This window comes from Rhodotorula toruloides (assembly GCF_000320785.1).
Source record: "Rhodotorula toruloides NP11 unplaced genomic scaffold Scaffold27, whole genome shotgun sequence".
In the NCBI taxonomy this organism is placed as follows: domain Eukaryota; kingdom Fungi; phylum Basidiomycota; class Microbotryomycetes; order Sporidiobolales; family Sporidiobolaceae; genus Rhodotorula; species Rhodotorula toruloides.
In genome coordinates, this window is record NW_015622987.1 from 130,797 (window position 1) to 156,566 (window position 25,770).

Below are 25,770 nucleotides of genomic sequence, written 5' to 3' on the forward strand. Positions count from 1 at the left end.
TCGCTGGAGACTGCTTTGCTACTTCTGTTGACTCTTTCTCTGCTCGCCGGAACGGTCTGGGAGGTGCGCACGCTTTCCCGCGCTCTCCCTCACCCGCTCGAAATCTCATCAGCTCCCGCTCGCGCAGACCCGCCAAGTCGCCCAAACGATCAGGGAAACGGTCTGGCAAAGCCGCAGTCCTGCAACGCGCTCGGACGTCACGTAGATACTCCGCGCTTGGTACTATGAGGTCCTCGTCCGCTATTCGATAGCACGCCAAGATGCTCCGTGAGTGGACCCGCCGCTGTGTCTGTGACGGGCCGAGAAGGACGCCGTCAAAGAGTCTGCACCAGGGCTGACGTGCAGTCGAACGGTACGCGGCAGCAGGCTCGAGTGCTCGCGCCGACCAGCAGGGCCCTCCAGGATCAGAACTCGTCCGCGAAGGCCAAGCACCGCACGACGTATCGCACATCGACTCTGATATGGCTATCGGCAATTCTGGCGCGGACTTGAGCTTACGCACTCCTGCTGGTCGCCCGCTTCGCACGTCCCAAATGCTTCGGGGAACGCATCGCACTTCGCCCTACAGTCCTACCGATTGTCCAGCCGCTCAGCAGCGCGACGCGTCGTCAACGGCATCGCAGGCGTACACAATGGCCACGAGTTTCGCAGCGCACATTGCGGACACGCTGCCTCCGCCACCCACCCTTCCAACCGCCTCGAATGTTCCTCCTGCCAGCGCAGCTTCGCCGAACGCGTCGGAGCGGCCTCGAAAGGTTGCGCCTCCAGTAAGCCCACCCGTGCGTGCTCCGCTCCTCCAGCCGCCCGACTTGTGCCTCAAGAAGCGTGATGGCGCGTGCCTCACGATCACGCCGCCGAAGCTACAGGGCTTGCGCGTCCATCGCAAGGTCACTGCATACCGTCCTCTCACGATGGACGAGGTTGAAGGAGTGCGGCTCGACTATTCCAAACGTCGTCTGGATCTGCAGACTGATCTTTCGCTCGCCGCAGCTCGACCTGATCCCGCTCGGCGAACGATTTGACAATGGCCATGTCTTATACTCTCCGCCTCTATTCCGCTACGGATCGTCGACTTCGTGCGTTAGCACGCCCGACCTCTCCCCCTCAACTTTCGTCGATACCTCGCCCGCCCCCTGCGGATCGCCTCAGCTGTCACATCGCCCGCCCTCCGAGCCCTCTCTCCTCCTCTTTGACAGCACGCCTCTTGCGACAGGCAGTTCGGCATTCGTCCATGCTCTCGTCACAGAGCTTGCGGTTGTCATGAAGGTGTCGATCCTGGAGGAGGACCGCGCGGCGATCGAGCGGGAGGGGCGCTTTTACGAGCAGATCGGCGGAAAGCTTGACGGTGTATTGCCGAATTTCTTCGGCATGTTCAGGGGTCGTCCAAACGGGAACGACGCGGTGGCGCTCCTGCTGTCCCGCCACGGCAAAGCGCTCGAGGACTTCGAGGTTCTCTTGGCTGAGCAGAGGTTTGTCCCCTTCTCTGTCCAGCTTTCCAGCGCAGCTGGAGACGTCGCCCTCGGATGCATCTTCTCGATCTGGTAGACATGAGCTATACGCCAAACTCGTTCGCGTGCACGAGGTCGGCATCATCCACAACGACCTCGAGCCTTTCAACGTCGTCTACGACCGCAACTCGGGCGACATCCGCATCATTGACCTCTCGCGTGCAACAAGTCATGCTTGCCTCGGCCCGACCGCATGCGCCGAGCTGCAGAGGTTCAAGCGCCTGCTGTGCGTGTCGTAGAGCGCGAAGCGTCCACTCCTCGCCAAGGAACGCGCCGGTCGCTTCCTTTCTGTAGTCTCAATACTCCCTTGTGGTTCGCGCCGAATCTGTTTGCAATCTGCGGTACTTCATTGCCTCGCCAGACTCTGCGCCGCCCAATACTCCCTATGTCTCCGCTGGACCTGCCTCGCGCGCTCGCCCCACCGCTCCTCGTGCGCCTTCCTCCGCAGATCCACAACCTCGACATCCGTCCTCCCCGCAAACTTCTTCTCCTCAACCATCGTGCCCTCCAGCTCGCCCGACTCGTTCGCCTTGATCCGCACGTTCCGAAGGAAGACGAGCGCTCCGCGAGTCGCTTCTCCCGTTCTTGTATTGACGAGCGCGGCGAGAGGCGCGGCTTGCGAGCCGAAGAGCGAGACTTGCAGCGTGAGACGGGAGGGGAGGCCGACGGGTGAGGGGGAGGGGTAGTCGTGCAGGAGAAGGTGGGGCGTGTAATCGGTGATGTAGAGACTGGCGGCTTGATTCGGGGAGAGCGAGGTCAACGCGGTGTCGGAGTGGAGCTTGGTGACCTGCGGAACCGGGTGGCTCAGTTCCCTTTGTAGACGGAGAAAAGCATGACGGGCGCACCATGCCGAGCAAGTCGCAGAACTTGCCCTCCTCAATCTGCTCAATCCGTAACAACTCGCGGCCTGACCCGCCTGCGCTCGTCCGCTTCTTCAGATGGTCAGTCACGGAAGCTGCGAGCGAAGGCGGCAAGATCGCCGCGCCAGGCGGAAGCGTCGGAGCGCCCTTCGCGGCGGAAGGAGTCGACGCTTTCGCTTGGGTAGCGAAGAACCGCGCGACGCGCGCTGCGTACTGCAGCTCCTCCTCGCCAAGCTTGAGCCGCCAGCATCGATTTGAAGTTTTGGTAGCGGGTGCGATGTCGTCGCCCGAAGGAAGGGGATCTTGCGCGGGCGGTTTGGCGAGGAGCGAAGAGGCGGAGCAGAGGGCGTGCGGGATGAGGGAGAAGGAGCCGGCTAGGAGGATCGGCTTCGCAGGCGTAGAGGAGGACTTGAGCTGCGCAGCGAGGGAGTGTCAGCTAGATCGCGCGAATTAAGCGGGAAAGAGACGAACGGCGAGTTGGCGAGCGACAAAGACTTCGCCGAGGCGAGGTTCGGGCAGACCGCCCTCGCCTTTCGCGTACCACTGCACCTCAGTTGACGAGTCCAGCCGAGTCGGATCGGTGATGAGGAAGGAGCGGTACCAGTCTGCGTGAGACGAGGTCTCGGTAAGTTTCGACTCTCCGACGAGCCAACGTAGTGGCAGATGTGACTACACAAGCGCGCGCAGATCGGTACTCACCTCGTCCATCAACTCTGGGCGCCTTGCCCTCCCCAGCATCCACAATCACGCCGACAACGTTAACCCGAAGAGCTTGCAGCTTCGTGCGGTCCGTCTTCTCCACGATGTGGCCGAGCTTGTCTAAGCTTGTGTAGGTGATTTTGTCGGCCTGTGCGGGTTCAAATTCAGCCAGAGGGCAAGCGCAACTGCACGAGAAGACAGACCGGCTCGAAACCCCAGCCGAGCCTCTCTTCCCGCCGCTGACGCTTCTTCGCGCGCGCTCCTTCGTTTGGCGGACTGACTTTGGTCGTCAAGGCGGGGGTTACGGCGGAAGGTCTGGATGTTGGGAGAGGGAGAGGCGAGTCGACGTCCATCGCTTTGAGAGGGTGAGGTCGTTTTGCAGGGACAGTCGGCGCCGGCTTTGGAGTAGCGACTGCCAAGGCAAGAGTATGTAAGCTGAATGGTGCTAGAGGAGCGGTTACGCACCTTTGTACCGCAGGACCTCCTCGGTGCCGTCCTTTCGCCTGATCCAGCCCGTCAAACCCTGACTGTACCGCACCCTGACCGCCAACTCCTTCTCCGCCGCATCCGCAAGCTTCTTGCCCTTCTTCTCAATCAATTCGGCGCCCTTCGCGAGCAGAATCACGATGTCTCCCTTGCGAAACCGCCTCATGGCCTTGTCGGCCCATAGACCCTTCAGCTCGACAACAACAGCATCTCCTGCCTCGCCGCTTATCACCCCGCCCAGAGTAACCTGCCCGAGCCGAGTGTGCGGAGACCAAGGGCGTACGGAGAGGATGCTAGCCCTGTAGACGCCTTGTGGGGGCAGAGAAGATGAGTGCGCGAGCGCGGCGAGCTCGGCGAGCGAGACCGGCTGGAGCGGACGAGGTGTTACTCGATGAGGCAGCATCACTGTGGCGGTCTCAGGAGCGCGTCTTAGCCCGTGACTCCGAGTCAAAGCGAGATGTCAACGGTCAACGCGAGACGGGTGTCCGTCCTCTTCCTTTGCTGACACGTGCTCACTTGACCGTTTGACTCGCTAGACCCTGCTGAGACTCCCTGTTAGAACGCCTGACCCACCCAGCTAACTCGCACACTCGCCCGTCGCTTTCCTCTCTCCCCCTCGTCTCTCACCCGCCCGAACGGACCTCGTCGACCTTACACCGTCGCCAGCTCGACCAGCGATGACGAAGACACACTCGTTGTTCTTTTACGGGACGCTTTGCCACGGCGCAGTGCTTGCACGCGTTCTCGGACACCCGGGCGAGGGGTTGACAAGTCGCGATGCCCTGCTCCTCGACCATGTGCGCTTCCACGTCCAGCAAGAAGGTGCGGCAGCTCTGTCTTCCTTCTCTCGGAGGGCTCGAGCCGCAGCTGATCAGGCAACGCCCCCGCAGACTTCCCCGCCGTCGTCTCTTCTGCCGACGGCACCAGTGTAATGAACCGGTCGCTGTCTGAGGAGGAGTCTACCGTCCGTGGCGTGCTCGTCGAAGGGCTGAGCGACGCTGATGTAGCGCTGCTCGACGAGTTCGAGGGCGACGTGCGTTCCCGACCTTCCCCCTCGTCCTCATTTCGCTCAATGACCGTTCCTCTTCCGCAGGAATACACTCGCGCACCGTGCCCCGTCCGCCTCCTCGACTCTCCCGCCTCTTCGCCTCTCTACGCTCACACCTACCTCTGGACCGCCCCACTCTCGCGCCTCTCGCCTCAAATCTGGTCGTTCGAAGCCTTCCTCCGCGACTCTGCGCATCGCTGGGTCGGCGTCGGAGCCGAGTGGAACCCAGACTATCTCGAGGTCGACAGGAGGCGGAACATGAAAGGTGTCATCACGCCGAGGGGAGTGAGGGAGGCGGCGGGACACCTCGTCCAGGAGCAGGGGGAGCAGCTCAAGAAGGAGCTCGACAAGCTGGCGCTCGAGAATGGGAAGGAGCAAGAGAATGGCGGGGCAGTCCAGTTCGGGCGGAAGCTCGCGGAGAAGTACTGGAGGTTCGCGCCTGGATACGTCAACCTCAACCACGGTGCGTCGCAGCTGAAGTCGCTCCGCCTCTCCTCACTTTCAGCTGAATTAGTTCACTCGCAGGCTCCTACGGCGCCGCCCCCATCCCCGTCGTCGAGGCCCTCGAGCGCATCCAAGCCGAATGCGACTCTGCGCCCGACCGCTTCATGCGCCTCAACTACGAGAGCCAGCTCGTCGCTCTCCGCGCTCGCCTCGCCAAGTTCGTCGACTGCGACACCGACGACCTCGTCATGGTTACTAACGCTACCACCGGCGTTAACGAGGTGTTGAGGGGAATGACTAATGAGTGGAAGAAGGGCGACAGGCTGTTGTGCTTCTCCACGAGCATGTAGGTCCAGCTTCTCTCTGACTTCCCATTCATGCTGACGGCCTTCGGTGCAGCTATCCCGCCTGCGTGCAGACGCTGCAGTACATCGTCGACACCCACCCTCACCTCTCGCTCTCGCTCCTTAACATCCCCGTCTCCTACCCGATCCCGCACGCCGAACTCATCGCCAAGACTCGTGCGGCCATCGAAGAAGCCGAGAACGACGGGACGGGCAGGAAGGTCCGGCTTGCGCTGATCGACTCGATCTCGAGCAACCCTGGCGTCGTCGTTCCGTGGGAAGAGCTTGTCGAGCTCTTCCGCGAGAAGGACATCCTCTCGTGCGCTCGCATTTGCTGTCCCCTTCTTACAGCCACGCTGACCAATCTCTCGCAGACTCGTCGACGGCGCGCACCAAATTGGCCAGCTTCCCGTCTCGCTCAGGACTTCCCGACCCGATTTCTTCGTCTCGAATGCGCACAAATGGCTCATGGCTCACCGCTCGTCCGCCATCCTCTATGTCGACAAGAAGTGCGTCCCTGACTCACGCAAGCTGACGGTATGAGGCGCGGAAACTCACGGCTCCGATCTACCGCCGCCAGATTCCAACACCTCATCCACACCATCCCCATCGGTCACATGTATCGCTCTCGCGAACCCTCGGCTAATGGCTCTCCCGGCTGGGTAGACGAGCACGTTTGGAGCGGTACGATCGACTGGGCGCCATACCTCTCGACGACTGCCGCGCTCGTTTTCCGCCAGAATGTCCTTGGCGGAGAGGAGAGGATCAATGAGTGGTGTCATCAATTGGCGGTTGAGGGAGGAGAAGAGGTCGCGAAGGTTTTGGGAATGAGGACGATGCGGAACGCGAGGCCGGAGGAGGGAGAGTTGGTCGCCAACATGGTGAGTTGCGCGCGCGCTCGACAATCAGAGGCAGAGCTATCGTTGACTGGCTCGATGTCGTTGCTCAGGTCAATGTCGAGCTCCCGATTCCTCGCCCGTCGACCTTCTCGCCCGACGACAAACGTCTTCTCGCCGCTTTCTGGTTCAAGCGTCTCTCGGAGAACCACAACACGATCGTTCCCATCTTCACGTGCGCCCATTACTTGAGCCGACGACCTCCAGCTCTTCTTTCCTCTCGAATGCGCAAGCTAAACCCTCCTTTGGCGCAGTCACGACGACCGTTACTGGACTCGCCTCTCCGCCCAAGTGTACAACGACATGGACGACTTCCGCCACGCAGGACAGGCCGTCAAGCGCGTCTGCGAGCGTATCGTCGGCGGCGAGTTCCGAGGCGCGGATGCGAAGGAGGCGCGGGAACAGCTGACTGACGCGGAGCAGCCGTAGATAAGGGTGAGTGATTATCCAAGTGCTATGTTCAGCGTCTTTGGCGGGCGGTAGGCACGGTGCGAGGTGGACCTGTCAGCCAAGTTGAGGAGGACGGTCGAGCGGTCTTTCCGACTTCGCAGGCGCCGGTCGGAGCTTCCCCTGCCTCTGAGCTATCAGTCTTGCTTGTAGCCCAGCTGAAGGAGCAGGAAGACGTTGTCGACGAGCACCAGCGCAATCGAAGTCCCCACATCGGATCTTCTCCGCGCCGCGTCTCCCGGCCTCCGCTTTGCGCTCCTTTCCCTCCTTTCCCTCACTTACCAGCTGGCTACTCGACACAATGACTGCTTCCAACATCGAGACACGCTCCTTCATCGCTGGCGAGTTCGCCCAGACCTCGGGCGGCTCCTTCACCCTCAAGAACCCGTCAAACGGGGAGACGGTCTGCGAGGTGTCCATCGCGGGCAAGGCCGACGTCGACAGGGCTGTCGCAGCTGCTGCTGCCGCTCAGCCAGGTGCGTTGGCTCGCTTCTAACCCGTCGACTGACGAACTTCGTTGTTGACCTTCTCCTCCTCGAACAGCGTGGGCTGCTCTCCCGGCTGCCCAACGCGCTGCCTGCTTGAACAGGTGGGCGGACTTGATTGACAAGAACGTCGAGAAGATCGTCCATGTGCGTCGCCTCACCTGCTCTCAACCTCCGCGACTGCAGCCTAACTTCTCCTTCTCCAGGTCGACGCAATCTCCGTTGGCAAGCCCGTCGGCCCTCAAACGAATGAGATCGGTATCACGGCCAATCGCATCCGCTACGAGGCATCTCTCACGCTGAGCCTTGTCGGCGAATCCTCGACTTTGACGCCTGGACAGCTTGGCCTCATCCTTCGCGAGCCGTACGGTGTCGTCGCAGGTATTTGCCCGTGGTGCGTAGCTTCCTCTGTTCGCATCGGACGCGCCCTGATTTGCCGTCTCGCACAGGAACGTCCCGACCATCATGTTCGCCGGTAAGGCAGCTCCTGCCGTCGCCGCCGGAAACGCCATCATCATCAAGTCGTCCGAGAAGTCGCCGCTCAGTGTGCGTAGCGCCCACACGCATACTCCCAGCGCTCGAACTGACACAGCGGGCCCGCAGTCGCTCATCCTCGCCGGCTTGACTGTCGAGGCTGGGTTCCCGCCCGGCATCATCCAGGTCCTCTCCGGTTTGGGCGAGACCGGCGCTGCGCTCGCCGAGCACCCTGAGATTCGCAAGATCTCGTTCACCGTGAGTGTCATTTCGCTGAACTCGACTTGCGAACTCGACTTGCGCACCGGGACTGACGGAGACTTGTGCAGGGCTCGACTCGCACCGGCCGTCGCGTCGCCGAGGCTGCCGCCAAGTCGAACCTCAAGGCTGTCTCGCTCGAACTCGGCGGCAAGAGCCCGACAATCCTTTTCGAAGACGCCGACCTGGAGCAAGCCGTCCCGGCCTGCACCTTCTCGCTGCTCTGGAACAGTGGCCAGATCTGCATGGCCAACACGCGACTCTACGTTCACGAGAAGATTGCCGACAAGTTCCTCGAGATGTTCAAGGAGCACTGCGGCAACTTCAAGCAGGGCGATCCGCTCGACCCGCAGACTTTCCTAGGTCCCCAAGCGGACGAGATCCAGGGAAATATCGTCAAGTCGTACCTCGAGGCGGGCAAGAAGGAGGGCAAGATCGCGATGGGCGGCGAGGCTGTCGCGGGCAAGGTGAGGGCCTCCTGTTGCCCCTCTCGTCCGTTCTCTCGCTGACTGTCTTCCCACTCGTTTCCGCAGGGCCACTTCATTCAGCCGACCATCTATACGGACGTCTCGGAGGACGCCAAGATCAACAAGGAGGAGATCTTTGGTCCCGTCGCCGTCGTCCACCGCTTCACTGACGAACACGAAGTGGTTCGTCGTGCGAACGATTCCGAGTGTGAGTCCTGTGAGTCTGTCTGCGTCCTGAAATTTCGCTGACACGTGATGCTCCGTGCAGACGGCCTCTACGCCTCCGTCTGGACGCAAGACATCGACCGCGCCGTGCGAGTCGCTCGCAAGCTCGAAGCCGGCACCGTCGGCGTGAACGCGACGTCGCCTTCGACGGCGAACGAGCTCGTTTTCGGCGGATACAAGCAGTCTGGCTGGGCGCGCGAAGGAGGGTGTGTACAGTCCGCTTCACCCGTCTCGGGCGTGCGCTGACCTTCCCAATCCTCTGGCAGCGTCAACTCGCTCCACCTCTGGACTCAGCAGAAGTCGGTGGTCATCAAGTACAAGAGTGCGCTCTGATGACCGGAAGAACAAGACTCGGGTTATTTTTGGGGATTTGTGCGGTCTTGCTGGTCGTCTAACTTGGCTTCTCTCCGCAATGCGACACTCCGTTTCACCACTTCTCGCTCGCAGGGCAGCTTTGCTGGCGCTCTTCCTGCGTCTCATCCTGACCTCATCGCCACGCCGCACGGCGCTCAGGCCGCGCGAACCTTCATCTCATCTCCTCGTCGCGCTCGAGCGCCGTCCGTCTCTCGTCGCTCACCCGCCGTTGCTACCATCTGGACTACTTCCTGTGTCACTAAGCTGCTTCATAGCCTGTACTGCTCGCTTAAGTGGTCCAGCGAGCCTTGTTCTCCCGCGCCCGTCCTTCTCGCTCGCCGTTCCGCATTCTCGCCCTCGGTCGGTCGACACACCATGCCAGATGCTCTAGCCGGGTGAGTGCAGCCTCTCGTCGCAGATCATCAGAAGCAGCTGACGACAGAGGCTTTCGCAGACTCGGCGCAACCTTGATCGGCCTCTCCCTCACCATCTGGCTCTCCTCGACTTGCTTGCACTACACTAGCTCGTACGCTCGACGAACGCTCGACCATGGAGTTTGGAAGCTCGTGGTGCGGCGCGCCAAAGTTTACCGGGGACAGGAGAGGTGGCCTAACGAGACTTGGGCGTCGCAGATTGGCTTTCTCGCCCTCGTCAACACGGCGCACACGGCGGTCTTATGCTACGAGCTCTACGTGGAGCTCGCCCGCGACCAGCGAGGGAGCGACGTGGTGCCAGGTGGCTGGGCGTACACGGCTCACCTGGCATTCTTGTCGGCATTATGCATGGCGAGTGCACTTCGTCTTCAGCAATGCAGCTAGCGCTGACAGCCGGTGTATACGCAGATCACCCATCTCTATTTTGTCGCGAAGCTGGCAACCTTGTACGACGGACGGCCGCAGAGCATCCTGGTCGCCTCTTCCTTCCTCTTCTCCTGCATTTCCTTAGGTGCGTTCCGCTGCACTTTCTCTTCTGTGGCACACTACTGATCGCTTTGAGTGCAGGATTCGGCATCGTCTCGGCGTACAGCTCAAAGCAGTTCGACGTCTCCCTCTTCGGTTTCGATCTGCACAGCAAGTTTGGCTGGCAGCTGTTCGCCTCGAGCTTGTCAGCAATTCTTGCCGTGAGTCCCCCCGTTCTTGCTTTGTGCACCATCGGCTGATCGTCTGTCCGCAGGACACGGTCATCTCGAGCGGTATGCTCGTCCACATGCGGTCCGGCAAGTACGCTGCGCGGGAAGAGACGGTCCTCGAGGTCATCTCTCGCTACTTCCTGGAGGTGCGTTATTTCAATCGCTGTATGTGAAGCAACGAGACTCACGGATGATCTGGGCAGACCAACTTGCTCGCGACAATCGTCCGCATTCTCTCGCTTGCCTTCCTCCTCGCCTGGAACGCCGAAGGACGGGAAAGCGGAGGCTCTCTTGTACGTTTCTCCCTGCTTCACAAATCACGAATCGCGGAACCTCATTCCGCCCCGCCGCCCAGGCTCTTTCCTTCGTTCTGCCCGGACTGTATCTCCTTTCAATGCTCGCCTCTCTTGACGGTGCGTTCCGCAAGACAGCAGTACGCATGGACTACTGCTGATATCTCCTCCCCACTGCAGCAGTCGAGGATGCCGCTCAAGCCGGGCTTTCTCGAACCATGAAGCACGCTTCGGTGCGCTCCTTGATCCTCCTTCCGCCCATCTTGATTGTCGACCTGCCCGCTAACTTTGTGTGCCGGCTGCAGAGCCTGTCCGATATGTTCAAAGGCGTCCCGCTGAACCGGATGGACAGCCCCGCCACTCGCGAGCGCTACCTCCCGTCGCAAATCTCCGCAACTCCCATCGCAGACCGCTTCGCTGGCGGAGCGACGAGCTCTTCAGACCAACGGAGCTGGCTTAGACGAGTGAGCAGCGAGCCCGTTGCAGGGAAACGGAATCGCGTTGACCTTCCCATCCTCGCACCAGACGTTACAACCCGCCTCGACACCGCTTCAGCCAGGATCCGTTCCTCTTCCGACGAGTCAAGAAACGACCGCGCTTCCAAAGCACGCCAGCCGACCTGTCACTGCCTTCTCCGTATCCGACTACGGCGACTACCTCGGCTTGGAGGGCGAGACGAGCGAGAAGAAGGGTCGTCCCGTCGGCTTGGTCAGCTCTCCTCTCGCCAACGGCGCTATCAGTACGTCGGTGGACGTTCCCGCGCAGACGCCGACTCCGCGGCGAGCGACTTTCGCGCTGGAGGACGAAGGCAAACGAGGGAATCCTGGAACTCCTACCGGCGGCACTGTCGTCGAGACGACGGCGTTCGCGTTGGGACGCAAGCCTGTTGCGTATGGCTATCTGTAGGCGCGCAATGTGGGCTGTATGGAGTGGCTTGACTTGACGAAGCGAAGTGACTTTGCCTGTCAGCCTCGCACTCGCCTTTTCTCCCTCTCTGTCCGCCATACGCCTTTCCGCAACGTCCCTTCAGTCGCTGTCGACGACGTCGACGACGACTTCCTCGCCGTCCGCTGCGGTCCGTCGGAAAGTGTCCGGTGAGACTTTCCTGGCTCCCCGCTCTTCTCCTCGTCGCTATCTTCCCCGCCGCTTGAGCGTTTCCCGCTGCATTATGGCTGCGAGCGCTCTTCCTACAAAGCTGCCACCTCAGCCCAGCTCGTCGCAGCCGTCTCCACCACCTTTCGGCTGCTCTTCGCCTCCACACGCGGGTTTCTTTGAGGACCGGATGAATCGTCGCGACACTCGGGCGGGTCAGGCCGAAGTGGACACACATTCAGGATGGCCTGCGAGCGACCAAGCAACATCCGAGGAGGACCGGGCAGTCGAGCGGGTCGAGCGAGCGTCGTCAGATAGGCGGACCGGAGATGAAGCAAGGGTCGTGGATCTGGGTATCGGGTGCAGCACAGGGCACGGCCATGGACGACAGAACCACTCAAGCGGTACGCAGGCTCCCCTGCGAAACGTACGAAGCGCTTCGAGCTAACCTCGACCTCTTCCCGCAGAACCGCTCCCGTCGCTTCTCTCGCACATCCCCGCCGACTCGTCCTTCGCCGCTCCTTTCTTACCGTCGACTTCTGCTTCCCTTCCTATCTACCTCGATCGTACCATGTCCCGCTCCATCCGCTACCAACTCGCTCCCTGCTCCTGCGGAACGAAACGTGCCTCCTCCGCCGCCGTTCCGCATCCTCACGTCCCCGATCCAACGAACACGAAGAAGCGCAAAGTGTGCCACTCGCACTTCCGTTCCGAAGCGCTTTTCGCCGGTCCACCATCTCCGACAAAACGAACTCGCGCTCGCTCGACGTCGGCCTCGACTTGGTGGCCCTCTGTCTCGCTCTCGCATGGAGAAGGACGCGAGAGCCGTTTTGCGCCGAGCGAGGAAGTGTGGACTGGTAGTGGCGCAGGATGGACGAACCAGCTCGCGCAGCGTTTCTCGTCGCTCAAGCTCAGGTCGGGCTCGTCCTCATCGAAGCGGGCGCGGCAGGACCGCAGTCGCAGTCGGAGCAGGAGTCGCGGTCGTGGTAGGGAGCCGACAACGACAGTGCGAGACCGGCCGAGGGACGTTCGACCGAGAATGCCAGGACGAGCCGCTTCCTCCCCGTCGGTCTTTGGCGTCTCGGGACTCAAGACCCCTTACACTGGGCCTCCTACGCCGTCGACAACGCCTGATCTCGAAGGACCGGCGCTGAAGAAGATCTTGCTCGCGAACTTGAGGACGAGGATGGAAAATGGAGGGTCGGGAAGCAAGGCTGCCGAAGTTGGCTTGCGGTTCAAGAAGTGGGTTCGTTCCAATGCGGTCTTTACTGGTGTCTGACGATTTATGTCCGCGCAGGTTCGCTGTCTGGAACGCCTGGAACAGACGCCCGCAGGAACCGCTCGACGAAGCGGACAACCCAGCGACAGAGCCGATACCCAAAGCTCACGATGCAGACGACCCAGCACTGCTCAACAATGACGACCACGAAGCGGACAACTTCGACCCGGTCGACGTTGACCTCGCGCTGCCAGACCCGCCCGCAGAACTCGTCCAGGAGGAGCCGACAGATCTCCTCCTCGCTTCGGACGAGGCCAGCGTCGTCTTCGACTCATCTCACAACGACGTCGAAGCGCAAGAACCGACTATTTCACCTCCGCTGGGACGACCTAGCCTTCGGCGCACAACTTCGCTTCCAAACATCCCCCTCGGCGAGCAATCCGATGCGAACGACTCGCGCTCGTCGTCGGCCAACAAATACACGTACCGACAAGAGAAGGACCAGCGGAGAAGGAGCATGTGGGAGGCGAGCGGATGGACTTTCGTGTCGTGTGAAGGTTGAGAACGGCTTCCGGGCACTGGTCTCCTCTTCCTCTGGTCGTCCGGTTCCGTAGAGTCGATTGCAAGGACCATTGGGAGCCATAGATGATTGCAGAAAGTAGCACAGCGAGTTGTACGCCCTTTGCCTCTCGTCGGTCGCTCCACCTTGCCCTCTCCGCTTCACTCGTCTACACCGCTTCGCACCTGCACCCGCTCAAACAGCCTCTCCCCGCTCTTCAGACCCTCCCACTACTCCTGCTACCCACCGCGACCGCCCCACGACCATGCAGATCAAGATCAAGGTGCGTCTCGTTCGCTCACGAACAGGCCCTCTCGAGCCCGATGTCAACGACAGAGCTGACCCGCCGCTTGGCTCGTTGCAGACTTTGACTGGCAAGGAGGTCAGTCTGCCGCGCCGCGACCCCGCCGAGCGCCTGTGTCGACCGCTGGAGGTGCCGTCATGCTGACCCTCTCCACTCGCTTTCATCTCCCCTCGCTCGCTCGGATGCGCTGTGCGGCTGGCTGTGCGGCTCTCGGATGCTGGCGGGCAGATTGAGCTGGACATCGAGCCCACACACACGGTGCGTCCAGCGACCTTACCCTCCACTGCCCCCCTGGCTCACCTTGCCAGAGGGAACGATGGTATGGGCTCGGGAGTGTTGAGGCGAACGCTGACGGAGGGTCTCTCACACAGGCGCAAAAGATCAAGGAGCAGCTGGAGGAGAAGGAGGGCATCCCTCCCGCACAGCAACGGCTCATCTTCCTCGGAAAGGCCATGTGCGTAGCGGTTCGCCTGTCTATCCTGCTCGGATATCACCATGCTGTTTGGAGCGGCAGCGAGCCGTGCATCTCGCTGACGTCCGAATTGTTGCAACAGGCCCGACGAGAAGACTGCGCAAGAACTCAAGATCGAAGCCGGCTCGACTCTCCACCTCATCCTCAGTCTCCGAGGCGGTCGCTGCTAGTTGACGGGCGGGTCAGGCGAGAAGCGGGCCTGTCGGCGAGGGACATACGGCTTGTGAAGGGAGAGAGAGGGCTTCGGAGCGGCGAGACGGGGCTTCCTGCATTTCCTACACGCTTTCGACTCTTCCGAGCATCGTCTTGAGTCTTACCGGAGCTGTTGAAGCGATTCAGAGCTAGTATACGCTGCTTCACGCTCTTTGGCCTCGAGGAGGAGCACCACTCGACCACTTAGCTTCTTCCACCTCGCTCACACAATCGTTTCGAGCGGAGACGGCTAGGATCAACTTGCTACACCTCTGAGGGTCCACCAAGCTCGCTCTCCGCTCGCCCCTCGACGGCCTCACTCCTCCCCGCCTCATCGTCATTGCCCAAGTCTGCCGACTCTCTCGCCTCGTCGAAGCATCCGGGAGGCGATGGAGGATGCTCAGCCGCGCCTCAGAGGGATGAAGATCGACGACAGCAGTACAGTCAGAAGCGGCGTCTCGTCAGAGTCGGGCAACGACTTCGCCGACTCGCCTCATCCCCCTCCGCTCCCTCGCACGCCCGCGCCTCTCGCCTACGTCCTGATTCGATGGCTCTTCCGCTTTGTCCTGGGCGTGTTCTACTCGACTGTCGTCGTCGAAGGCGCCGAGAATATCCCTGAGGATGGAGTACCTTGGTGCGCTCGCTTCCTTCCCTTCGAACGGGCGAGAATCCCGTGCTCACCTCCTCGTCACCCGCACAGCATGCTCACAGCAAACCACTGCAACTCGCTCACCGACGCCCTCCTCCTCGTCACGACCGTCCCCTCTTCGCGCCGATCCTTCCTCCGCCTCACCGCAAAAGACACCCAATTCGGCCGCGGGACGTTCACTTCCTGGCTCATCGAGTCCGCCGGTACTCTTCCCATCAAGCGGCCGAAGGACCACAAGGGCGAGAAGGTGGATAACTCGGTTGTCTTTGCGACGCTGATTCGGGCGCTCGAGAAGGGTCATATGACGGTGCTGTTTCCTGAGGGGATGTCGAGGTATTGGCCGCAGATTGCGGAGTTGAAGCAGGGTGTCAGCAGGATTGTGGCGGACACGTTGACGAGGCAGAAGGACAACCCGAAGTTCGAGTTGGCGATTCAGACGGCGTCGATTACCTATCTCCACCGAGTACGTGCTCTCGCTCTCTCTGCCGAAAGCCGAGGACGACTAACGCCCGCTCGCCCGCAGAACCTCTTCCGCAGCGACGTCCTCGTCACCTTCCACAAACCAATCTACGTCTCCGCCCTCACCCACCCCGACCTGATCGCCCCCTCCCTTCCCACCACCCCCTCTCCCACCCCCTCCGCCCACGAGCGCGCGATCCGCTCTCTAACCGCTACGATCGGCACCTCCATCCGCTCGGGGATCCTCGACGCCCCCTCCTGGTCCGTCATCCGTCTTGCGAATACCGCAAGGCGGTTGTATGCTCCGTTGGGGACAAAGTTGAGCCTGGGCGATCATGTGAGGTTGACGCAGAGGTTTGTGGATGCGTTGATGGGGAAGAGGGCGGAGAGGACTTGGGATGAGATCGCTGGGGTACAGGGTGGAGAGGCGGCGAGTGGGTTGAAGGGTGCGCCGGCCGAGAAGAAGAGGGAGAGGGAGACGAGGCCGGATGTGAAGAGGATGTTGACGGAGGAAGTGCTCAAGACGCCGCTGGTCGAGAAGGGTAAGAAGGACGGATTGCAGGCCGGGTACTTCGCGGTTGCCTCACCACCTTCGTCCGTCAAGAACGGGGACGGAGCGCGGACGGAAGACGAGGCAGACGACGAGGAGCTTGAGCGGCTGAGGAGGGACCTTAAGACTTATCAGGTGCCCGGGAATCGACTCAGGTTCTTCTCGAGCCTTTTCGCTGACGTACTTTCTCGCGCAGGACCTGCTATACTTACACGGCATCAAAGGTCCCTCCTCTCCCTCTCTCCCTTCCTCACTCTCACTAACCCACCTCCCTGCATAGACGACCGCATCCGCAACCCGCGCCTTCTCCGGCGCCGAACCCTCCTCAAACGCCTGCTCGTCCGCCTAGTCGGTTCAATCTGTCTCTTCACCATCTCGATACCGGGGTTGTGTCTGTGGTTGCCGATCTTGTGGATGGCGAAGAGGGAGGCAGATAAGTTGGTTCGGAAGGGGCCGGTGTTTGAGTGAGTTCCGGCCGTTTCAGTCGAGCACGTGGAGTTGTGGCGGAAGGGCCGCTGATGATGGGATCTCCTCCGCTGTGCAGTACCTACGACGAGGTGCGCTCCGCCATCCTGCTCCCTCGCTCCCCATCTCCGGCGCTGACTCAGCCCCTTCTTGCGCCCAGATCGCCCAAATCAAACTCACCTACGGCCTCCTGACCGGTCTCGCGGTCCTGACCCTCTCCTCACTCCTCACATTCCCCTTCCTCCCCTTCCTCAACCTCCCCTTCCTCCTCGGGCTAATGTGGCTCACCCTCCGGTTCCTCGAAGACCTCTTCTCTTCTCTCCGGGCACTGCTCGCGCTCGCGAGGCTGTTGATGCTCGGAAAACGCCAACTCGTTCTCCTACGCTCGATGCGAGCGGACCTCCACTCCCGCGTCGAACAACTCGCAGTCGAACGCGCGGGGTTGCCACGTGACGCAGGGGTGTTTGTGAGGGAGAGGGAGAGGAGGTGGAAGAGGATGGGGTTGGGAGCGGTCGAGGGAGGACTGAGGAAGTGGCTTGGGTTCGCGGCGTTTTTCGATCCGAGGAGGAGGAGGAAGAAAGGTGCGTCCGACATCGTCTTTCGAGTACTGTGCGTACTGATGACAGCGCGCGTAGACTGGAACGAGGCGCTCAAGCTGTTTGACCAGACCGAATTTCAGGAGGACGACGTCCTTCCCCCGGGCGTCTCTTGACCGTAGACGGCGGTGTAACGGGGGTCTTCTTATGGCACGGAATCGGGACAGCAAAAGGCAGATCGTCCCAAGTCAACGCAAAGAGGGGAAAAGATATCGATTGCGACGGAGTTGACGGGCGGGGAGAGCAATGAGCGAACAACTCTCTGCTGCATCGCACAGTCCTCCGCACCTCGAGAAGCAAGAGTAGTCAAGCATGCTTCGTGCCTCAGGATCGTTCGCCCGCTCGCTCGCCGCCTCGTCGCGCGCCTCTGCCCGCCTCACCAACAGCGCCGCCTCCCTCGCTCACTCGTCGTCGTCGCCCGCTCACCGCCTCGGCTCGACCAGCGCGGCGTTCTCAACTGCAGCGAGTCAGGCAGGAGGGGTGTCTATCGCGCGGCACTACAGGGCTGAGGGAGCTGTGACGGGTGTTGTCCGAGGAGAGGGGCGGCGGATGGCGAGTTCGACGACAGGTGGAGGGGTGCAGTCTGCGTACGACAACCTCCGCCCTGCGCCTGGTGAGTCTATAGTCTAGTGACTGGATAGTCGAGGAGATAGTAAGAGGGTGGATTAGGGGGAGAAGGGGGGCGGAGAGAGCGCGTGGGACCCGGATGAACTCGCCCGCGCTCTTTCGCCTCGCTCTCCTCCTCACTCTCGTACTCACGCGCACTGGGAACTACTGCAGACATGGCCATCTCTCCAGAGCAGCGCATCAAGGTCCAGAACCCCATCGTCGAGGTACGCCTCTCCCTCTCTCACCGGAGCACGACACGGAGGCAACCCCACCTCGTTGCACCCGCGCTCACCTCAGCCCAACCCGCACGCGCTGACATGGGACACCTGCAATCAGATGGACGGAGACGAGATGACCCGCATCATGTGCGTGCAGCCCGTCCCTCTAACCCGCTGCGTCGCGGCTGGCCGGCGTACAAACTGCCGCGGCTAACGCCTGCCGCTCCGATCGCTCACTCACGGCTCCGGGATGGCACTCTTTGACAGCTGGCACAAGATCAAGAAGGACCTCATCCTCCCCTTCCTCGACGTCGACATCAAGTACTACGACCTCGGACTCGAGTACCGCGACCAGACCGACGATCAGGTCACGGTCGACGCCGCCGAGGCCATCCTCAAGTACGGCGTCGGCGTCAAGGTGCGTGCGTCGCTCGCTCCTGCTCGTACGAGTACTAACGAGTGCGTCGCAGTGCGCGACGATCACCCCGGATGAGGCCCGCGTCGAGGAGTTCAAGCTCAAGAAGATGTGGAAGGTGCGTCCGGTCAACCTCGCCCAGTCTCTCTCCGCACGCACGACGACTGACACTCTCGCACTGACGCGCAGTCCCCGAACGGCACGATCCGCAACATTCTCGGCGGCACCGTCTTCCGCGAGCCGATCATCGTCCAAAAGGTTCCCAAGGCCGTCCCCGGCTGGACCAAGCCCATCATCGTCGGCCGCCACGCGTTCGGTGACCAGTACCGCTCGACCGACATTGTCGTCCCCGAGGCGGGCAAGCTCGAGCTCGTCTACACGCCGGACGACAAGTCGAAGCAGCCCACCAACCTCGAGGTGTTCCACTTCAAGGGCCCGGGAGTCGGACTCGCCATGTACAACACGAAGCAGAGCATCACCGACTTTGCGCAGAGCTCGTTCAAGCTCGCGATTGAGAAGAAGTTGCCGTTGTACATGTCGACCAAGAACACGATCCTCAAGGGCTACGACGGTCAGTGGAAAGACACGTTCCAGCAGATCTACGACACCCAGTACAAGGCCAAGTTCGAGGAGCTCGGCATCTGGTACGAGCACCGCCTGATCGACGACGTTTGTCCCGCATCTCACTCTCTCCTTCCTCGTCTCGTGCTGACGCACTCGGTCCGCACAGATGGTCGCCCAGATGATCAAGTCCTCGGGCGGGTACATCATGGCCCTCAAGAACTACGACGGCGACGTGCAGTCGGACGTGGTCGCTCAGGGCTTCGGCTCGCTCGGCCTCATGTCTTCGGAACTCGTCACGCCCGACGGCAAGATCATCGAGTCGGAGGCCGCGCACGGGACCGTCACGCGCCACTACCGCGAGCACCAGAAGGGCAACGAGACCTCGACGAACAGTATCGCTTCGATCTACGCGTGGACTCGCGGGTTGAAGTTTGCGGGCAAGCGGGATGGGAACGAGCGCCTGGTGCAGTTTGCGAACGACATGGAGCAGGCGTGTGTGGATGCGGTCGACATTGACGGGGTCATGACCAAGGGTGCGTTGGCGACGTTCTCCAGGTCGAGTGGGGACTGACGGGACTTGCGGACGCAGATTTGGCGCTGAGCATCCACGGCAAGAACATGAAGCGGGAACATTACGTTTTGACGCTTGAGTACCTTGACCACATTGCGTAAGTCTAAGGCCCTCTCACAGACTCTGCGACTCCCAAGTCCCGCCTCGCGAACCTTCGGACTGACCCTCTCCATCCCTCTCTCCCTCTTTCCCTCCTTCCGCCTCGGACGAACACAGCGCCAAGGTCACCGAAAAGTTCCTCGCCAACGCTCCCAAGCTCTAGACGCACGCCATCCTTGCACACAAACCTCGCGCATCTCGGTTCTCGGTCCTCTCATATTCGCTCCTCCGCTCCCTCCGTATCTCTCTCGCAGGAATATATTGCAGTTGTTCTCACCCGTTGTCTTTACGTGCCTGCTCAGCAGCAAAAGCGAGAGTTTGTGTGCGCGAGTGACTTCTCGCTCTTGACCTTCGACGACTTCCTGCGCTTCGCACCCGCTCGCTTCCTTTGCTATGGAGACGCCCGACTCGCTCTTCTCGGGTCCACCGACGCCGTCTGCTGCCACGACGGGCTCGCCAGCGCCCGAAGACGGTCCTCCTCCCTCAACCTCGTCGAAACCGATGGCAGCTCCAGCGTTCGTTCCCCGCGCTGTGGGCAAGCGACGAGCACCCGCAGCGAAATCTACCTCTGCAGCGACTCTCGCAAGCCAGTCCATCGGCGCCTCGAAGCCCGCCGTCTCTTCCAGCGGCTCCTCCCTCCCCACCTCTCGACCGATTCCCACCGCCTCAACCAGCACACCTTCGGATGCCAGGCCGCCGAAGCTGTCGCGAGAAGAGCAGGACCGGCTCGAGGCGATCTTGTGCGCGGTCGAGGCGGCGCTGTCGGATTGGGGGATGAGCGCTCATCGAGCGGACGGCGTGTTGGACAAGTTCAGGGAGGCGAAGGAGGCTGGACGGGAAGGCCGTACGTTCGCTTTCCTCTACTGACTCCGCCAAGACTCACGGAGGCCAGAATCATCGACTGACCGGGTTCTCGCTCACTCTGCTCCACCTTCTGCCTCCGACAGTCATTCACGTCTCGCAGATTCTCACCTTCCCGCCTGTCCGTGCGCTCTCGAATACGCTGATGGACGTCCAGCGAGCCGTCAAGCTGCGAGACTCGCACATCATCAAGGTGCGTGCGCACACCCGCTTCTTCAGATCGGCTTCTTTCTCGGAAGAGGCCCAATGTGCTGAGACGCGATGGAGCGCTCTCGCAGGTCGACGACAGTGGCTTCCAGGTCGGCCGGAAGGAGCAGCCTGATGTCGACAGGCTGGCAGCGATGGAGCCGGCAGACTGGGACGAGATGATCATCTACCTTGTGCGTTCGTCTGTCGCTATGGGCGCCTTTTGACGATGCTCACGTACGGCTGCTCCTCTCGTCCGCAGGAAAACATCCCGCTCACCCTCGCCAATACCAACGACCGATCCGCCTCGCTTTTCCTCTCTTCCGCACTCGCAACGCCCGTCCAGCGCCTTCTTCTCCCGCCTCTCTTCGACCCGAACGACCCACCAGATCTGAACGAAGATACGGACGTGCAGACACAAGAGCAAGCTTTCGCCCAGGCCCGTGCAGCAGCCGCAGGGAACCTCAAGAAGCCGCCTCGACCTCTGCCAAAGAGCGGAGGGCCGTTCAAGGGCTTTGCATTTGCTGTGCTGAGGAGCGAGGAAGAGGTCGAGCGGGTGCTGCGAGAGTTCCCCTGGGACCGGAAGGGAGGGGGTCGAACGGAAGACGCTGACGGAGACGAGGCGAATGACGAGAAGGAAGGCGAGGAGGACGAGGCGATGGTGAATGGAGATCCTGAAAAGGCGGAGGATGCGGCTGAAGCGGCGCCGAAGCAGTACAAGAAGAAGGGCAAGAAGGAGAAGTTGTCGCCGACGGAGATCGCGAGACGAAGCGGGACGCGGGCGCTGAGCTAGTGAGTCCGGCGATTCCTTCCACGCTTTTTGACCTGCTGACAGTCCGTCACGCGCAGTACCCGATGGCTCGAGCTGAAGAAGGAATACCTCGCGTACCGACGCACGCTCGAGACGCTTCTCGAAGCGCAAGCGTCCGGCGAGCTCAGCCAGCTTCGATACCCACGAGCTCCCCGCGACATCCCACCACACCTCCAGCAGTCTCGCGAACCGAATCGGCCGGATCCGCCTAGTCGACCGCAGGGTCCCTCGCCTGCTGGTTCCCGCGGGACTAAGCGTGCCCCTTCACCTCCTTCTTCATCTTTCGACACTCCTTCGAACTATACCAAGCGCTCGAAGCGGGCGTCATCGCCGTCAGCAGTCCGCACGCCCTCGCCGTCTCTCGACCTCGAGTCTGACGCAGCACTCGACATCGAGGGCGCTTATCCCGAAGGCGTCGTGTTGTGGATCCGCAACGTGCATGAGAAGAGCAACAAGAACTCGCTCAAGGCACTTTTTGGAGGCTTGCTCGAGCAGTTGCAGGAGGGCAGTGGGAAAGGGATCGAGTTTGTCGATTTTGAGAAGGGGCTGGATACGGTGCGCTTCCGCCCTACACCTTCGCTACGGGCTGCATGCTGATTGTTGTTCTCTCCTTGCAGTGCCACGTACGATGCTCGAACGCCCAGCTCGCCTCCCTCCTGCACGACCACCTCGTCTCCCTTCCCTCGCTCCATCTCTCTCCGCAAGTCCTCACCCCGGTCGGCACGCTCTCGCCGAAATCTCTCGCCGCAGCCGAGAACGACTCGCGACGACCGCTTATGTCTGAGCTGCTGAACGGCGAGCGGGAACGGCGATACTGGTCGAATGTGCCCGAGTCGACAAGGCGGAACGCGCGAAAGGCCGCGGGTGGAAGAGTGGGCTTGTTGAAGGAGCCGAAGGACCGCGTCGGTGCTGGAACGACGGGGAAGAGGAGGAACGGCGACGAGGAGGACGGGCGGACAGGAGGAGGTCAGCCGAAGAAGCGCAAACGACCGTCGCGGCTGTGATACCGTTTACAGTACTGCATTTCACGCCCATTGCATCCTTACTCGCGCCCTCTGCCCGAGTTGTGTCCCCTTCACACTCGCCCCCAAGTTGCCCCCAAGTCCCTCTCCGTCCTCGCTTGTACCGCTCACGCGCTCAAAGGCTTCGGCACCGCTAGATCAGCTTGTTTCTGCCGCCAAGCGCGCCCCAGACACCGCCTACACCGCGCTGCGAAACCGTTCGCGCTTCCCTCCGCATCCGACGAACGACCGAGCCCACCTCGACTCTTCGCAGTCTAACGCACACGATGCCTGCTGCGCGTTTCTATCGCTTTGCTTCGGTCTTCCTGGCAGCTGCCGTCGCAGTCACGGCCCAGCTGGAGACGGTCGTCGACGCGATGTGAGTTCGGTCGTTCGAGGCGTGGTTCGTTGGCAACGACGGGGACACGGGGCGGGCGTAGAGCAGTGCGCGGATGTGAGGGAGTACGTTGGTCCGGCCGCATGCATTTGTGGCGCTGCCTGGGCGTCCGCACTCGCGACCAGGCGACTTGGATGGATCCTGCTGTTCAACACCGTTCCGACTTTCTCGCTAGAGGGAGTTCATACTGACAGGATCTCGTCCTGTGCAACAGCTCGGGCAACACCGTCGTCGTCAGCATCGTGACAGACGCGGCGGGAGACCCCCTCCAGACCCTCATCCTCTCGTTCGTGACGGACCCCGCGGCAGCAGTGGCAGACACGGTGACTGCAACGACTACTTCATCGACTACGACAGCAGCGGCAGTCAACAATCCTGGGGCGGGAGGAGTGCAGGGAGTTGGGCAGCCTGCGAATGGTGCGCCCTTTCGCGAAGTCTGCTCAGCGAGAGGTTATCACTTCCTAATCCGTCCTCTACGCAGTCTTGACGCCTGCAGCGACTTGTACGACTGAAGGGTGCCCGCCCATGCCCAGTGCGTTCCTTCTCGTCTTTCCGCCTCGAAGCTGGTTCTGACGGTTCCGACTTCTCCTTTCTTCACCCTCCTTCTGCCTCAAACAGCCACGTACACTCAGAACGGCGCCATCGTAACCTGGTATGCGACCACGCCCGCAACGCCTATCCCTACTTGGACGTCCAGCGGTCAGATCGAGAGTGCGGCGAAGTGTGAGTCTCCCTTCCCTCAATACGTTCTGGGCGCGAGTGCCTATGTTTGCCCGTCGAGGGCTTACGGTCGGTCTGTTAGAGACTGACAGAGACTAATTAACCCGCTCCTACAGACATCTCCACCGTCTCGAGCGGACAAGGGGGGCGTGCCATCTCGGGCGCCGGCTCTCGCTTCTCGTCCTTCCCGATCGGCACAACAGGCGACTGGGGCATCATGTTCGGCGCGGCTGTCATTGGAGGACTCGTTGGAGCTGTGGCGGTCCTCTGAGCGGAGTAGGGCGGGATTGCGTGCGACAGTCGGACGGGTGTTCTCGCTCGGCGGTCGTCTTCCATCATTTTTCACGGTCTCTCGGGTCTCTGTTGTATCTCCCTCTCGCATGGCTTTTCTCTCAGCTGTCGTTATGCTCGCTCCTTTACCATTTCCCCCTCCTCTTCCTTCTGCAGCAGTTCTCGTTAATCTCGCTCGGCTCAGCCTGCATCTACAGACACTTGATACCCCTATACTGACTGGATCGAACCGAGCAGCAGCCGCCTTTGGCTTTCCTGCGGAGCCTGACCGAGGTTGCGCAGCCTGCGGCGGACTGCGCTTTCACTCTCCTCTGCGGCTCGCCTCGCTTTGCTCCTTCCTTCCTTCGCCGACCTGCCTGCGACAGAGCTTGACCGCTGCCAGCATCGACCTTGAGGACGGCCAGGAGTCGGCTGGCACGACAAGCGCTGGAATCTCTGGATGAACGTCTTCCCCTCGCGACGGGTACGCCTCCCAGCGAGCCTCTACAGCCTCCTTCTGGTCTGTACTTTGCTGCCAGGAGTCGGGGCGCAAAACTCGAGCGTTACGACCATCTACAGTGAGTTCCGCCATCCGCCCTTCGCAATTCCAGGTGGATCCTGCCGTATTCCGCTGACCCATCAACTCGCTCTTTTGGCAGCAACTTACACCGACAACGGCTGTGTCGAGACGTGGTACGCCTCGACTCCGGCAACACCTACGCCGACTTGGTCGAGTATGGGCGGAGTGGAAGCGGCGACGTCCTGTACGTCCGCTGCACCTGCTGTCTCCTCTCCATCTCGAACTTTGATGGCGTCTTCCAATGCAGACTTCTCAAACCTCGAAGCGTATTCGGCGACGGCTGCAGCGACGAGCGACGCAACGTCTCGCGGTGGGTCTCGCCATCCGCCCTCTCTCGCCTGCCTTGCGACCTGCGTGGTCACTGTGGCGGCAGCTTTCGTCGTTGCGACACTGCAACAAGGCTGAGTTCGCGCGACGACAACAGCGACTTCCTCGTCGGCTCCTCCCCTTCCCTCTTCCGCCTTCTCGCGACGACGTCGACCTGAGCAAACCGTCTTTCCTCCTGCGTACCGCCAATCACCCTTATCGCAACGCGCAATCAGCAACGCACAACAGCTCGTCCAGCCAACGCAGCAGCACCCTCAACGTCATTCGAACTTAGCGCGAGATTCGCAATGCGACGGGGACGACCGTTGGAGAGGGAACGTCCCTCTTTTCTGCGTTGCTGCGTTCCGACGTTCGTTCTCGCTTTGTGGAGCAAGCAATCGACGACCTCTCGATGATGCGGTGCTGGCTGCAGACGAGGCGGACGCGAACGGGTCTTCCTCCGCTTCCTCACTTCCTCTCGTCCGTCTAACGGTTCCTCGCGACATCCTGCCTTGCTGTTTCGCCCGCTAGATCCCGTCTTCGACGTTTCGAGCCTGCGCCATGTCTCCCCAACGAACCTTCTCGCTCGTATGGACGGCAACTTTCGCCCTCCTCCTTCTGGGCTTCGCAACAAGCGGAGTGAACGCGCAGGGCTTGACAACTCTGACACAGGAGGACAAGTCCGTTCATTCGACGTTTCTCGCGCTTTTCAACTTCCGCTGACACGCTCCCTCATGTTTGCAGTGGCCAAGTCGTGACAACCTCGATTCCAGCCAGTTCGTCGTGCCCTCTTAGCTCGTCACCTGGCTCGCTTGGACGCTGACGCTCCGTCACTCTGCAGCTGTCTACACGACAGAGAACCAGGTCTTCACATGGCAGCCGACAACGCCTCCCACTCCTACACCTTCAATCGTCTCTCGTGGCTCCGTCCTCAACGTTCAAGACTGTGCGTCCCAAACTGCTTCTCTTCGCGAGACGGAGCTGACTTTGCATTGTCATCAGACATCTCCACGGTCTCGCACGCGACAGGCATGCCCAGTTCAGCGAGTCGACGAGGAGGAGTTCCGCAAGATTTGGTCGGGACAACGGCGGCGGCGGTGGTAGCAGCGTGCGCAGGATGGGCAATGCTGCTATGAGCCGAGACGATGGCGGAGGAGATTGTACATAGACTCGGGGAGATAGACAGGC

The 25,770-nt window shown here is 61.3% G+C and overlaps 11 protein-coding genes across 11 annotated transcripts; 10 read left to right on the forward strand and 1 right to left on the reverse strand.

The window, feature by feature from the left end:
* Nucleotides 1-260: 260 nt before the first annotated feature.
* RHTO_04307 (RIO-like kinase) lies at nucleotides 261-1,747 on the forward strand (the record flags this gene model as incomplete). Its single annotated transcript, XM_016417975.1, has 4 exons — nucleotides 261-267; nucleotides 367-929; nucleotides 991-1,469; nucleotides 1,546-1,747. The coding sequence occupies 4 exons, from the start codon at nucleotides 261-263 to the stop codon at nucleotides 1,745-1,747; spliced, it is 1,251 nt and encodes a 416-aa protein (XP_016270652.1).
* A 107-nt stretch (nucleotides 1,748-1,854) lies between these two features.
* On the reverse strand, nucleotides 1,855-3,956 carry RHTO_04308 (telomere-binding alpha subunit central domain protein; the record flags this gene model as incomplete). Its single annotated transcript, XM_016417976.1, has 6 exons — nucleotides 1,855-2,295; nucleotides 2,354-2,782; nucleotides 2,840-2,973; nucleotides 3,068-3,215; nucleotides 3,271-3,479; nucleotides 3,533-3,956. The coding sequence occupies 6 exons, from the start codon at nucleotides 3,954-3,956 to the stop codon at nucleotides 1,855-1,857; spliced, it is 1,785 nt and encodes a 594-aa protein (XP_016270653.1).
* A 274-nt stretch (nucleotides 3,957-4,230) lies between these two features.
* On the forward strand, nucleotides 4,231-6,714 carry RHTO_04309 (aminotransferase, class V/Cysteine desulfurase; the record flags this gene model as incomplete). Its single annotated transcript, XM_016417977.1, has 9 exons — nucleotides 4,231-4,375; nucleotides 4,444-4,586; nucleotides 4,647-5,064; nucleotides 5,127-5,391; nucleotides 5,445-5,708; nucleotides 5,764-5,898; nucleotides 5,970-6,270; nucleotides 6,339-6,460; nucleotides 6,540-6,714. 9 exons carry the CDS (start codon nucleotides 4,231-4,233, stop codon nucleotides 6,712-6,714), a joined length of 1,968 nt encoding a protein of 655 aa, XP_016270654.1.
* A 319-nt stretch (nucleotides 6,715-7,033) lies between these two features.
* RHTO_04310 (aldehyde dehydrogenase) lies at nucleotides 7,034-8,974 on the forward strand (the record flags this gene model as incomplete). The annotated part of the gene is made up of 9 exons (XM_016417978.1): nucleotides 7,034-7,208; nucleotides 7,276-7,364; nucleotides 7,424-7,611; nucleotides 7,667-7,763; nucleotides 7,821-7,949; nucleotides 8,021-8,416; nucleotides 8,483-8,624; nucleotides 8,685-8,847; nucleotides 8,908-8,974. The coding sequence occupies 9 exons, from the start codon at nucleotides 7,034-7,036 to the stop codon at nucleotides 8,972-8,974; spliced, it is 1,446 nt and encodes a 481-aa protein (XP_016270655.1).
* A 396-nt stretch (nucleotides 8,975-9,370) lies between these two features.
* Nucleotides 9,371-11,323, forward strand: RHTO_04311 (uncharacterized protein; the record flags this gene model as incomplete). The annotated part of the gene is made up of 11 exons (XM_016417979.1): nucleotides 9,371-9,390; nucleotides 9,450-9,564; nucleotides 9,628-9,723; nucleotides 9,838-9,940; nucleotides 9,997-10,115; nucleotides 10,169-10,270; nucleotides 10,328-10,417; nucleotides 10,480-10,537; nucleotides 10,598-10,650; nucleotides 10,723-10,881; nucleotides 10,943-11,323. 11 exons carry the CDS (start codon nucleotides 9,371-9,373, stop codon nucleotides 11,321-11,323), a joined length of 1,296 nt encoding a protein of 431 aa, XP_016270656.1.
* Nucleotides 11,324-11,585: 262 nt separating this feature from the next.
* RHTO_04312 (uncharacterized protein) lies at nucleotides 11,586-13,290 on the forward strand (the record flags this gene model as incomplete). Its single annotated transcript, XM_016417980.1, has 3 exons — nucleotides 11,586-11,913; nucleotides 11,977-12,755; nucleotides 12,844-13,290. 3 exons carry the CDS (start codon nucleotides 11,586-11,588, stop codon nucleotides 13,288-13,290), a joined length of 1,554 nt encoding a protein of 517 aa, XP_016270657.1.
* Nucleotides 13,291-13,552: 262 nt separating this feature from the next.
* Nucleotides 13,553-14,233, forward strand: RHTO_04313 (ubiquitin-like protein Nedd8; the record flags this gene model as incomplete). Its single annotated transcript, XM_016417981.1, has 5 exons — nucleotides 13,553-13,570; nucleotides 13,652-13,669; nucleotides 13,820-13,849; nucleotides 13,963-14,045; nucleotides 14,146-14,233. 5 exons carry the CDS (start codon nucleotides 13,553-13,555, stop codon nucleotides 14,231-14,233), a joined length of 237 nt encoding a protein of 78 aa, XP_016270658.1.
* Nucleotides 14,234-14,644: 411 nt separating this feature from the next.
* RHTO_04314 (acyltransferase) lies at nucleotides 14,645-17,090 on the forward strand (the record flags this gene model as incomplete). Its single annotated transcript, XM_016417982.1, has 8 exons — nucleotides 14,645-14,889; nucleotides 14,956-15,367; nucleotides 15,428-16,048; nucleotides 16,110-16,137; nucleotides 16,194-16,377; nucleotides 16,458-16,470; nucleotides 16,539-16,959; nucleotides 17,014-17,090. The coding sequence occupies 8 exons, from the start codon at nucleotides 14,645-14,647 to the stop codon at nucleotides 17,088-17,090; spliced, it is 2,001 nt and encodes a 666-aa protein (XP_016270659.1).
* Nucleotides 17,091-17,286: 196 nt separating this feature from the next.
* On the forward strand, nucleotides 17,287-19,613 carry RHTO_04315 (isocitrate dehydrogenase (NADP+), mitochondrial precursor; the record flags this gene model as incomplete). The annotated part of the gene is made up of 9 exons (XM_016417983.1): nucleotides 17,287-17,587; nucleotides 17,755-17,807; nucleotides 17,920-17,948; nucleotides 18,069-18,219; nucleotides 18,272-18,334; nucleotides 18,406-18,885; nucleotides 18,947-19,313; nucleotides 19,370-19,448; nucleotides 19,568-19,613. The coding sequence occupies 9 exons, from the start codon at nucleotides 17,287-17,289 to the stop codon at nucleotides 19,611-19,613; spliced, it is 1,569 nt and encodes a 522-aa protein (XP_016270660.1).
* Nucleotides 19,614-19,843: 230 nt separating this feature from the next.
* Nucleotides 19,844-22,312, forward strand: RHTO_04316 (uncharacterized protein; the record flags this gene model as incomplete). Its single annotated transcript, XM_016417984.1, has 6 exons — nucleotides 19,844-20,294; nucleotides 20,398-20,504; nucleotides 20,590-20,691; nucleotides 20,760-21,289; nucleotides 21,347-21,863; nucleotides 21,926-22,312. The coding sequence occupies 6 exons, from the start codon at nucleotides 19,844-19,846 to the stop codon at nucleotides 22,310-22,312; spliced, it is 2,094 nt and encodes a 697-aa protein (XP_016270661.1).
* Nucleotides 22,313-22,596: 284 nt separating this feature from the next.
* On the forward strand, nucleotides 22,597-23,697 carry RHTO_04317 (uncharacterized protein; the record flags this gene model as incomplete). The annotated part of the gene is made up of 5 exons (XM_016417985.1): nucleotides 22,597-22,688; nucleotides 22,921-23,123; nucleotides 23,188-23,238; nucleotides 23,325-23,429; nucleotides 23,543-23,697. The coding sequence occupies 5 exons, from the start codon at nucleotides 22,597-22,599 to the stop codon at nucleotides 23,695-23,697; spliced, it is 606 nt and encodes a 201-aa protein (XP_016270662.1).
* Between the last annotated feature and the right edge of the window lie 2,073 nt (nucleotides 23,698-25,770).